Source organism: Lepisosteus oculatus, chromosome 1, assembly GCF_040954835.1.
Source record: "Lepisosteus oculatus isolate fLepOcu1 chromosome 1, fLepOcu1.hap2, whole genome shotgun sequence".
NCBI classification, from domain to species: Eukaryota; Metazoa; Chordata; class Actinopteri; order Semionotiformes; family Lepisosteidae; genus Lepisosteus; species Lepisosteus oculatus.
The window spans coordinates 20847393-20859646 of record NC_090696.1 but is presented as its reverse complement, the minus strand read 5'-3'; the positions used below and the strand labels follow the sequence as shown (position 1 = coordinate 20859646).

The window sequence follows — 12254 nt, the reverse complement described above, 5'->3', positions numbered from 1 at the left end:
TTTACAACAAAGACATATTATAAAATATTGACATGTACTGTAGGCGGCTGGAGCATTATTGGGAGACAGACTCACTGTTCCTCAGGCTGTGACAGGAGATCACATACTGGGCTGCCAGATCAACTGAGTTCCCTCCTCCCTCTCCCTCCTCCCTCTCTCTCTCTCCGGCCCCACGCAGCTGGAGAAGGCCAGGGAGAAGAAGGAGGACAAGGCGGCGGCGCAGGAGCCGGGGCCCGAGCCGCCGGAGGCCAAGAAGCGCCGCTGGAGGAGGAGGAAGGAGACGGGCGAGAAGGCGGGGAAGGAGCGCGTGGAGCGGGAGAAGCGGGGCGCCGGCCGGGGGAAGGCCAAGGCCGAGGCGCAGGCGCAGGCGCTGGCGCAGGCCGAGGTCCTGGCGGAGACGGCGCGCAAGCTGGCGGAGAAGAAGGCCCTGGCGCAGAGGAGGCAGGAGGAGAGGAGGCGGCAGCAGCTGATCCTGGAGGAGCTCAGGAAGCCCACCGAGGACATGTGCATCACCGACCACCAGGTAGGGGGAGAGCGCCCCCACCAGGGCGGGGAGAGACTTGCGCGAGCGTGTTCAGATGAGTGCTGTTTCCCGGGAAGGCTGAGCTTTCTGTTACCTTATCACCCCAAAACCTCAACTCTGAGCCCTCAAAGCCTAGAAAACCTTCTGCCCGCATTTCTATCCGAGCTCTTTGTTAGCTAACAGCTCGGATTTCACACTGAGCAATTGAACTTGTCTGAGAAGTGCTCCCCATCTCCAATTTAGTGTAGTATTGGATCCAACAGTCCTCTTAATGATCTCATTTAGACCTTAATTTCCTTTAATGAACTTTGCATTCATTTTCAGCTTAAGCCAACAGAACTGCTCAAGCTCAGCACATTGCTTTAGCTAAGGCAGGGTGTTCCAATTTATCTTGACTGATGCTTTTATACAAAGAGACTCGGATTTGCATCTGTTTGGACAGCTGGATATTTTTCACCAGGTTCCTCACCTTGGATTCACACCCATAACCTTCCAGATACAACATCCCTGTAATCACTGCACCACACTGGTGCCCTTGATTCAGTGGCATTTACATTCAACAGTGGTGAATTTGTAAGCTCATCTGGTGCCTCGTAAAGGACAGCAAAACGGAAACTTCCAACACTGCAGTGCTAAAAACAATTAAAAAGATTGTTAATCAAATGAGTTCAATTAAGGATTTAATTACTGAAAAAGACTTGAGCTAGAATCGAGCCCTGTAGGCAAGGGGGTGCCGTGGACTGAAACTGAAAATCCAAAGTATACAGCCTCCACTGGGACTTTTATACATTTTATTGTGTTATAATATGGAATCTCGATGTGTTTAATTGGGATTTTTTCCCTTTGATCAACACAAAACACTATAGTGTCAATGTTTTCTACAGCTCCTCTTAAATTATAAATATAAAAGAGAATATAACTTACTGCAATCAGTATTTGCCCCCTTTGACAGAAATTACAAGCCTCCTGTCAGCATTTGTCCATCTGCCGTTCCCTCCCTGCCAGCCTCTGCCGGAGTTCTCCCGGATCCCGGGCCTGGTTCTGTCGGGCCGGGCCTTCTCGCACTGCTTGACGGTGGTGGAGTTCCTGCACAGCTACGGGAAGGTGCTGGGTCTGGACGTGCCCAAGGACGTGCCCAGTCTGGGCACCCTGCAGGAGGGGCTGCTGGGCATGGGCGACAGCCAGGGAGAGGTCCAGGACCTGCTGGTGAAGCTGCTGCGGGCCGCACTGCACGACCCGGGACTGCCTCCATACTACCAGGTCAGGAGCCGAGCGGGCCCTGGGGCAGATATTCGGCCGAGCGCGGGTCCGAGTGGCCTCTCGGGGTACCGCAGGGTCTCGACATCTGCGAGTTTAATGTTCTGGCCGTTGCAGTCTCGTTTGGAAGTAGAGCAGGGCGGGCTGAAACTGAGCCGGAGGTTGTTAAGCGCGACTTTCAAACGAGCGGATAGGCAGACTGGGGTTGTGAATCCAGCCAGTGAGTGAGCCTCTCCCTGCCTCCTGCATCCACATCTCAGCGTGATCTTCTTTTTCTGTTCTAACAGACGCTCCAGATTCTGTGTTGGTAGTGTGACAGGCTGGAGATGACCGAATAGGCTTTCTCACGGTTTTATTGCCAGTTAAAGTATTGTAGGGCGTGCTGATCACAGAGGCTGAAAGAGAAAGTGCAGGCATCCACTACATGCAGAGGAGGGATTCATGTTGTTTATTTTAGCAGATTACTATAAGTTTGTGATCAACTTTGTTTTTGTTGATCAGATATTTTCATTAACCTAAAGTCAATACATTAGTACTTCACTATGTAAAGGAGGTTTATTTGTGTTTTGACCATACAGACAGTTTACTGTAGAATGTGACAGTATAGGGGTGGACTTGGTTATATGCCAGTTTGGCTGTTTGTGACTCTAATGTTCTTTCCTCTGCTTTCAAACCCAAGAAGGGTTTTGGATGAGTGGCCCAACTTGTATTTTTTTGTGGGTGTTAGTTTGCTGAAGGATCCAACACAGCAGGGAATCCAATCTCTTGCCACCCTTCAAATTCCATCATCATCGTTTTTCTAGGGGAAAAGATCTGAAACTGGGCCACACCACAGTTTTTCGTTGTGTTGCGTGCAGTTCTCTTGCGTTATTTTAACGGAATGTTTCTGTGTGTGACTCGGAAAGCGGATCTTAACTCCCAGTCATCCTGGTTGACGTGACGCGTGACGTACTCTCCCGATCCTTCCTCTTCCTCTCCCCCCCCCGGCAGTCGGTGAAGATCCTGGGGGACAAAGTGGCCGACCTGGATCTGAATCGCAGCAGCGTGTCGGAGGGGCTGCGGATCTTCCTGGAGGCGTACGGGTTTGAGGCAGAAGTCTGCGACAGCCTGCGGACCAAGCCCTTCCAGGCCCATCCTCCCGACGTCAAGGCCGCGGTACTGGCCTTCCTGGTCGACGAGCTCAACGGCAGCAACATCGTCATCAGGTGAGGGGGGGGTGTCGGAGGTCGCGCAGGCTCGTGTGCCTCCCAGGGCCTGCCCACCTGGGCGAGCCCCCTGTCGGAGTGACGTCTGTTGGGCGTAACCAGCGAATGGACGGATCCGTTCCTGACGCTCTCGGCTCGTTCTGTCTTTGCAGCGAGATCGACAGCACGCTGGAGAACATGGCCACCTACAGGAAGAACAAGTGGATCATTGAGGGGAAGCTGCGGAGGTGAGAGACTCGTGTTCGCTTGTGACTGACTCTGATGATGACGGCACAAGACTCCAGATCAGTGAGCTTTAGCAAAAGGCCAGCAGAGGCGAAGATGATGCTCTCCGGGACCCAGTCCCTGGCAATGTTAAGGAAGTACCTCGTGTTTCTTGTGACGATTGGGTGCCTCTATTCTTGCCGTAGGCCCAGGACGCTGCATTATCTGGCTAAGGCTGGAGATGGGGTGCAGGTTCGAAAATCCAGTCGCCCTGGATGAGTCTCTCCCTCCCTCCTCTCTGCAGGCTGAAGGTGGCCCTGGCCAGGAAGACGGGGCGCTCGGAGGTGGAGCTGTGCCTGGAGGACCGGCGGCGCAGCGCCCGCGTGGCCGAGGAGGAGAGCCTGACGCTGGAGGAGAGCGGGCCACTGGAGCGGAGCGGGCGCCGCGCGCGCAAGGAGGACGCCAAGCTCAGCGAGGTCTGTGTGGAGTTTGTATGTTCTGCTTGTGTTCACATTGGTTTCCTCCCACCGTCATGCTGGTGGGTTAATTGGCTTCTGGAAAAACTGGCCCTGGTTTGTGTACCCTATGATGGACTGGTGTCCTGTCCAGGGTGCGACCTGCCTTGTGCTCTTTGCTTGCTGGGATAAGCTCCAGCTCCCCCATGACCCTGTATTGGATGAAGTGGTTAGAAAATGTAATGGTTAAGAGCTGATCAAGAATCTGTACGTCTGTCTTGTACAAGCCTTGCGTTGAAGCTTGTGTAACAGACGTCCCACCAGAAAGGTGCAGTGGTCGGGTTCCTGTGTGATCTCCACTCCTCCAGGCTGAAGAGGTTCAGTTTCTTTACCCCATTCTGATGAAACCAGGAATTAGTCTGGTGGCTGGCTTGTCAAGCTGATTCCAGCACAGCAGAGCAGTGCTGTGGAACGAGGCAGCCAGCGCTGTACGTGGTTTTCAGCTCTTGCTAACAAGTCGCTGGGCTGTGGCTTTGATCGGCAAGTCTAGAACTCAAAGACCAGCGAGAATTCAGGGCCCACCCCTGCCAGGCACCAGTCCGCTGGGCTGTGCGGATGGAGGTCATTGTGTTCAGTCACGTGAGCGCTCCAGGGCTCGGGTTTCTCTGCTGCGCACCGTAGCCCGCTGTGGGTGAGCTGCGATGGTGCTCTTTCGTCAGGGAGTTCCTTGCATTGCATGTTTCCTCTTTTCTGTTCGAGGTGGCTGGGGGGTGGGGGGAGGTCGCACGTGCACGCCGGCCATTCGGGGTAACCCTCTTCTTGTTTCTGCAGGGGGAGAGCCCCTCCACCGCCAGCGTCCCCGAGCTGGAGCGACAGATCGATAAGCTAACCAAGGTAAGGCTGGGCGCAGCCCCCCCTCTCGGCTGGAAATATGAGCCATTGCCGGCGTGGTGCGGTGGAGAGGCTCACTGCCTGACACGGCCGGCGGCGCGATCCGGGGTCGAGCTGGCTCAGTCTGGGCCGCAGAGCTCAGTCTGTGCTGGGGAACCGGAGGTGTGGAGTTTCCTTCTTCCGGGCGTCATCGCTGACTGCTAAAAGGAGAACTGCAGTCAGAACTGCAGACGTGTGATCTGTAGGTGTACGATTGCAGACGTGTGATCTGTTGGTGTACGATTGCAGACGTGTGATCTGTTGGTGTACGATTGCAGACGTGTGATCTGTTGTCATCACGTGGGAATGAAAACCGCGATTGTCCAGATCATGCTTTTGCATAGTGACTCCCTTTTCTCCCAAGGAGGTTGTGGGGAAAAATGGACGCAAGTTCCTAACCTTTCTCTCTCTCCCTCTGCTCCCCCGCTGTCCCTCCTCAGCGGCAGGTGTTCTTCCGGAAGAAGCTGCTGCAGTGCTCCCATTCCCTGCGGGCGGTGTCTCTGGGTCAGGACCGGTACCGGCGCCGGTACTGGGTCCTCCCCCATGTGGGTGGGGTGCTGGTCGAGGGTCCGGAGGAGATCCAAGGTGAGGTGGTTCTCCGGCAGGACAGCCTGGGTCTGTGGTTCTGGCTGTCATCGTTACTCATCTGATTGTACCCACTGTACCCAAAATATTAGAAACCCCTCCCAACACGGCCAACAGCAAACAGTATATTGGCTTTCTGCACCCATAGGACAGCCTTCAGCTGGGGTTGTGAGGAGTTGTGGGGTTGTGCTGGGACTGAACTGGAAAGGTCCACTGGTTCCACTGGGTTCCAGCAGGAGTGAGGTCTGGGGATTGTTCAGGCCAGGGAAGCTGATGGAAATTGTCATTGTGGGGGTGGAATATTTTGGCCAGTGAGTTTGTCTCCATCTGGCTGTGTAAGGAAGGTTGGCGTGAGTCGCTGACATGCTCGGACTGGTTTGTGCATTAAAGGAGTGCTCGGTGCAGGGTGAAGGTGTTGTCCGGGTAGTGGAGTGTGGGTGATGCGGAGCAGCAGAGCAGCCCCAGTGCCACACCGCTCTTCCAGCAGGTGTCCCGGCTTGCTCTTACATCACTGTTTCCTGACCGCAAGCTACCTACTCGGAGGTTTTCCTGGTTTGATTACGGCAGCCAGAGGTGTGGAATCGGGGGAATCCAGCCTGCCCCTGGAGTCTGTGGGGTTTTCCTGTTTGTAGGAGGTAGTTGTGTTACTCCTGTGGAAAAAATAAAAGCAAGCTGCTGGAGAGGGATGGGAGAGGGGACTGGGCTGGGACTGGAGAGGGATGGGAGAGGGGACTGGGCTGGGGCTGGAGAGGGATGGGAGAGGGGACTGGGCTGGGGCTGGAGAGGGATGGGAGAGGGGACTGGGCTGGGGCTGGAGAGGGATGGGAGAGGGGACTGGGCTGGGGCTGGAGGGGGACTGGAGGGGGATGGGAGAGGGGGCTGGAGGGGGATGGGAGAGGGGACTGGAGAGGGATGGGAGAGGGGACTGGGCTGGGACTGGAGAGGGGACTGGGCTGGGGCTGGAGAGGGATGGGAGAGGGGACTGGGCTGGGACTGGAGAGGGATGGGAGAGGGGACTGGGCTGGGACTGGAGAGGGGACTTGGCTGGGGCTGGAGAGGGATGGGAGAGGGGACTGGGCTGGGACTGGAGAGGGATGGGAGAGGGGACTGGGCTGGGACTGGGACTAGAGAGGGATGGGAGAGGGGACTGGCTTGGACTGGAGAGGGATGGGAGAGGGGACTGGGACACTGGTGGAGACAGTGGTGTGGAGCTGCCGCCTGTGGGATTGAGGCTGATCTCTGGAGTTATGATCTGGTGCACCTCGCTGACCCCCTGTGCTCTGTGTGCCGGCAGCCCCCGAGGATCCATTCGTCAAGGAGGAATCCCTGCGCTTCACGGTCCCCGTTATCTCCCCCGTGAAGAAAGAGCCCAAAACGGAGGTGCCCGTGTCCTTCCTCTCCCCTCCCCCTCCTCCCCCTCCCCCCCCCCCCTCCCCCTGTGGCGGTGGCCCCCCAGCCGCTCCTGGAGGACCCCCTCCCCGGCGAGGCCTCCCTGATGAGCAGCCCCCGGAGCCGGGGCCGCCCGCGCAAGATCAAACCGGAGGTGGAGCTGCACCTGCGCGCCGCCAAGAACCGCCGCCGGCGTCGCAGCAGCAAGGCCGCGGCGGCCGAGGACACGCCGGAGCCCCCCGGCGGCGCCGGCCCGGCCCAGCAGGACCTCAACCAGTCCGCCTTCCTCTCCTGGCTGAGCCAGTCGCAGGGCTCCCCGGCCAACGGCGAGGAGGCGCAGGCCGCGGCCGAGGACAGCGTCAAGGAGATGGCGGAGAAACGCGGCCAGTGGTTCAACCTGCTCCCCAAAACGCCCTGCGACCCCTCCTCCCTTTCCCAAGCCCCTTCATCCGGAGACGCTCCTCCCAGCGCGACCCAGGCCAGCCTGCCAGCCCACACTGCCTCGCTCCTGCAGGTAGGGGGCGCTCACGTGCCGTCCGGGCCGTCGCGTTGTCCTTGAAGCGCGTTGGTCTCCCTTCGCTTTCTGCAGCCCAACAATCTAGTGTTACGCCTCCAGTTTAAAACCGCCTGTCTCCGTTCCGCCCCCCGCGCTCGTGATGAACCTCCTTGTCCGCTCGCTCTCCCCGTACAGTGTCCCGTGTCCCTGGCTCCCAGTTTGGACCTGAGCACCCCGCTGGTCTGCTCCACTCCGCTGCTCAAGCCGGACCGCCGGAGGAGGAGGAGGGGCAGCAGCCCCGCCCAGAATCCCGGGGACCCCTCCGCCCTGGGGTTCTCCCTGCCAGGGGGCACCAAGCGGCGGGGCCGCCCCCCCAGCAAGCTGCTACGCCAGATCGAGCAGAAGTACTTCACTCAGCTCGTCGCCCAGCCCATCCCTGCAGGCAAGTCCCCCACCCCCGCCTGGGATCGGCCCACCGCGCCGCTGTCACCCAGGCTCGGACCTGTGATCACAGAGCTCGTCCTCCGCCCTTTGACCCGTGGAGACAGACGCTCGTTTCCCTTCTGCGGGCAGAGTGGTCCTGTCCTGCTTTCCCGGGTTTCTGCGAGCGTGAGGGATGCGGACGGGGTTTTCGCGCCCGATGGTTTTGCCCTGTGGGTTAACCGTCCCCTCGCACAGAAGTTCTGCGTTTGGGAAGCGCGGGTTTGCGTCCCGACAGCCTCGCTCCTTCAGCAGACACACGGCAAGGGCACCGTGAAACCCTTTACTGCCAAGAATATGAGCGCTGGCTGCCGAGCAGTGACTCTGGTGGTGTTCTAGCTCGAGGGGTACGTAGCTTTGAGGGTCCCTGAAGGGTCGGGCCTGCGTCCCTCATTACCGTGGGGCTGGAGGAGGAGGGGGGACGTCTGCTTTGGCAGACCTTGCAAGGCAAGCTGACTGTGGGGATTGTGAGAGACCAGAGGCTGCAGCATGGGTTTCTGCATCGCTCGACTAGCTGAACTAGGAGAGGAATCGCCGCTGGTCTCGCGCTTTTGGGGTCATTTTTGCAGCATGTCAGTGGGGGGGGTGGGGGAGGGATGCCGCCCTTGTTCTTCTGCACGAAACCCGTGGCGTGGGTTGCCCAAATTCGCCCCTGCTTCGTTAACCCCACCAATTCTTGTTCCCCGTAGAGATGAGGAGGGGCTGGTGGTGGATCCGGGACCCCGAGGAGCTGGCGGCTCTCCTGCGAGCACTGCACCCCCGCGGCATCAGGGAGAAAGCGCTACACAAGCACCTGTCCAAGCACATGGAGTTCCTGTCCGAGGTCTGCACGCGGCCCAAGAACGGTGCGCACACGCAGGGCCAGGATCTGCTCTGGGAGGAGAAGGGTCAGTGGGGGGGCCAGGATCTGCTCTGGGAGGAGAAGGGTCAGTGGGGGGGTCAGGATCTGCTCTGGCAGGAGCAGGAGGGCCAGTGGGAGGTCAGGATCCGCTCTGGCAGGAGCAGGAGGGCCAGTGGGAGGTCAGGATCCGCTCTGGCAGGAGCAGGAGGGCCAGTGGGAGGTCAGGATCCGCTCTGGCAGGAGCAGGAGGGCCAGTGGGAGGTCAGGATCCGCTCTGGCAGGAGCAGGAGGGCCGGTGGGGGGTCAGGATCCGCTCTTGCAGGAGCAGGAGGGCCGGTGGGAGGTCAGGATCCGCTCTTGCAGGAGCAGGAGGGCCGGTGGGAGGTCAGGATCCGCTCTTGCAGGAGCAGGAGGGCCGGTGGGGGGTCAGGATCCGATCTGGCAGGAGCAGGAGGGCCAGTGGGAGGTCAGGATCCGCTCTGGCAGGAGCAGGAGGGCCGGTGGGGGGTCAGGATCCGCTCTGGCAGGAGCAGGAGGGCCGGTGGGGGGTCAGGATCCGCTCTGGCAGGAGCAGGAGGGCCGGTGGGAGGTCAGGATCCGCTCTGGCAGGAGCAGGAGGGCCGGTGGGGGGTCAGGATCCGCTCTGGCAGGAGCAGGAGGGCCGGTGGGAGGTCAGGATCCGCTCTGGCAGGAGCAGGAGGGCCGGTGGGAGGTCAGGATCTGCTCTGGCAGGAGCAGGAGGGCCAGTGGGGTGTCAGGATCTGCTCTGGCTGTGCTTCTCACTGTCGGGCAAAGCTCACATCTGCGGTCTTTCTCCTCTGCCCAGACCCCATATTCCAGCTGACCCTGGACGAGTCCAGCCCGGTGTGCCAGGCGATGCGAGAGCAGTGGGACGTGTGCGCGCGCACCATGGAGATGGACCTCCATGTGCTGCAGTGGGTGGAGGACGTGGAGCAGCGCGTCCTTGCCGCCGACCTCCAGCTCAAGGTCAGGAGCAGCAATGGGCTTCTGGGAATTGTAGTTCTGGGCCCGTGTTCCTGTTCCATAAGAGCAGGTAGAGGTGGTGTTCAGGTTTGAGAGCTCTGTAGATTAGCTGAGGAGCACTGGAAAATGGACTGGTCCTATTCTAGTGACGGTCCGTGTGAGTCGCCGTCGGCTCATTTTGGAGGTGTGGCATCAATTTGACATTATGGGAGGAGAAATTTTTACTCCTTTTGTGCTTTTTTTCAATTTTATCTTTCAATTGTTTTACCAGCAAGAGACTAATGCTCTTAATTCCTAATGAGGCAGCACACCAGTGTAAATAGCACCCTACTAAAATATTAGGGTGTACACCTCCAGCGGCATGTACAGCCAGAGCCTGTCATGGTACCAGCTCCCCTGGGCTCAGCTCCGTCTGAGAATTGTCAGTCAGGATTAAAGGGAGTGCGTCCTTTGTATTCAAACGTGCCATTCTGTAATATTTTGGTGTTTATTTGGCGCTGCATATGCCCAAACGCAAGCGGCAGATATTCCTCAGGTACGTGAAGTATGCAAAGGTATTAAAATTGCCCAGATGGATTGTCCGAAACGGCCCCCTCGGCTCTGGCTGCAGTTGTCAGGCGCCATGCGGGACGCGGGCGCGCGGCCGGTTTGGATCGGGCAGAGCCGGGTTATCGGTGACCCCAGCCATGTCCGGTCTCCCTGCCGCTGCGGCTCCAGAGCTGTCATCACTTCTTCCCAATTTATGTTTTAAGATGGTTCCCCACTGCGGAAGGAGCGACACTGACAGTATCGCGGATTCCGCCTCCCCGGGACATCAGGTACATTTGTCTGGGTGGACAGTGGAGGGGGGAAGGAGTAGGGTGGGAACTCGGGGGCGCACGCAATTCCCTCCTCCTCCTCCTCCTCCTCCTCACTCTCCCTTTTTTTCCTAAGGCGTTTTTCCTCCATAAGCCGAGCGATCTTCGGTCAGACTGATGGTGCAGTTACTAACGAAGACTTGTTTGGAGTTGGGGAGTGTTGTCCTCCTTCAGTTTCTTTCCTAGCCCCCACCTCTCCCATCAGATCCTCAGACAGGGCTGGTGTTTCCAGGCCGGACCTGCAGGACTGCTCTGATTTTTGAAGTTTGAAGTTGTGATTTGGTTTGAAGCAGCTGGATCCTTCAGCCAATGCTTGCAGCTCAACAGAGTCAGCAGCTGAAGTTGGGAAGCGTTCTGTTTGTACGCAGAGGGTCCCGTGTTCAGGCTGAGCCTTTGAGGTGCCTGCTGGTACTCAGCTCTGCCATCGGGACAGACATGATGTTCCCAGGGCCCTGTCGGCGCAGGGCTGGGGGAACGAGAGACAGACTGTCCCATCTCTTGTGCTCACAGGCTTCCCATAGACCAGGGCATCTCGTTCTGGTCCTGGGGGGGTCAGTGTGTCTGCAGGGTGTCCAGGCCTGATCCTGGGGGGTCGGTGTGTCTGCAGGGTGTCCAGGCCTGGTCCTGGGGGGGTCAGTGTGTCTGCAGGGTGTCCAGTCCCATCAGTAATACTGCAAGAAGCAATGGGGGTGCCATGCAGCGAGGCGCCTCTGTCCCAGCCCAGGCTGGAGGGTCCTAGTGTGTGTAACACCAGCCCTGGCCCAGGGTTCAACTAACCTTCCCCAGCTCTCACTCCTATGCCCTCCCCTCTCCCTGGGGTCACTGGAGAGGTAGTGTGAACGGGTACTACGTCTGCAGGCAGGTGAGGTCAGGGGCTGATGGATCTTGTCTGCAGCAGTCCGTTAAATTTCACCCTCCCGATATTTGAGACCAGTCCTGCTCAAGGGGTCGTGAGAGGGGACAGCTGTGACTTCTGGTTTTGCTCTGCTTGCTGAGAGCCTGTTATTCATGAGGCCACGCCCCCATCTGCTCAGCCAACTGCTCACCTGCGGGGATCTGGTCAGACAGGAACAAGGTGCTGAAGTTTTTCACAGAAAGATTCTCAAGTCAGGCATTTGATCACGAAAAAGAGTGAATGTTTGGACATGATTGAGGGGTCCTCCAGGACCAGGGTTGGAGGCCCTTGGTTTCAAGGCATCAGTTAGACCAGGGGATTTGAGCTGATTTGGAATGAAAACCATTGGATACAGAGTTCCTGTGCTCAGTACACCTGCCCAGTGGATGAACTTTTCCTTGTTTGCTACCCTTTACATCAGGCTCTTTTGCAGCTCTCTAGTGACTAAAAACCTAGTTCCCAACAACCCGTGAAATAGCGTCAATGTGTGGAGACCTGGATCATAAATGAGCTGTCTCTCCTGCCCTGCTTCCAAAACTCCTGGTAGTGCTGTTCCTTGTGGTTCTCCTTCTCACTGCTAGGGGGGGGAGCTTTTAGCTGATGTTGAACCACAAATTTACACAACCCACCCAATCTGTAAGTCAAATGTCTGAAATTAGGATGTTCATCTCAGAAAGCATCTCAATCATCAAGACCAAGAAGGAGTGGTTGGCTTGAGTTTTGGTGCCCTCAGATGCAGAAGTCAGACCCTCCCCCTCCCTGGTGATGACCAGAGTGCATGGAAACGATTGCTTTGGTCTGTGAGAAGGAGGGGGAAGCTGTAGGGAGCTGACATTGTCCTTCTGTAGAGCGCTCTTTAACATTTACGGTGAAACAAAGCAGAGGACACAAGTGGCAGCAGCATGGCAAAGCTTTCAAAAGCAAGGACATGAATCTCTTTTTTTATGCAAGGGGTTGTTGGAGTGTGGAACAAGCTACCCAGCTTAGTGGTTAAGATAAGAGATAAGATCACTTTATTGACCATATGCAATTTCTTGTATCAGGAATTTGTCTTTTCACATACCCCAGCTTGCTCTCCATGAGACACACAGACGGGGAGAGAAGCTGGGGGTCAGAGTGCAGGGCCAGCCATTTATATGGCGCCCCTGGAGCA

General features: G+C 57.6%; 1 protein-coding gene across 1 annotated transcript in view; it reads left to right on the top strand.

Moving 5' to 3' along the window:
• The window catches only part of baz2a (bromodomain adjacent to zinc finger domain, 2A), a 39865-nt gene that overhangs the window by 17998 nt on the left and 9613 nt on the right, over positions 1–12254 (top strand). The window contains 13 exon segments of the mRNA XM_069187213.1: positions 179–523; positions 1529–1783; positions 2771–2985; positions 3138–3212; positions 3494–3665; positions 4476–4538; positions 5015–5159; positions 6454–6622; positions 6624–7062; positions 7240–7486; positions 8214–8411; positions 9192–9352; positions 10102–10167. Coding sequence (XP_069043314.1) covers positions 179–523; positions 1529–1783; positions 2771–2985; positions 3138–3212; positions 3494–3665; positions 4476–4538; positions 5015–5159; positions 6454–6622; positions 6624–7062; positions 7240–7486; positions 8214–8411; positions 9192–9352; positions 10102–10167 — 2550 coding nt within the window.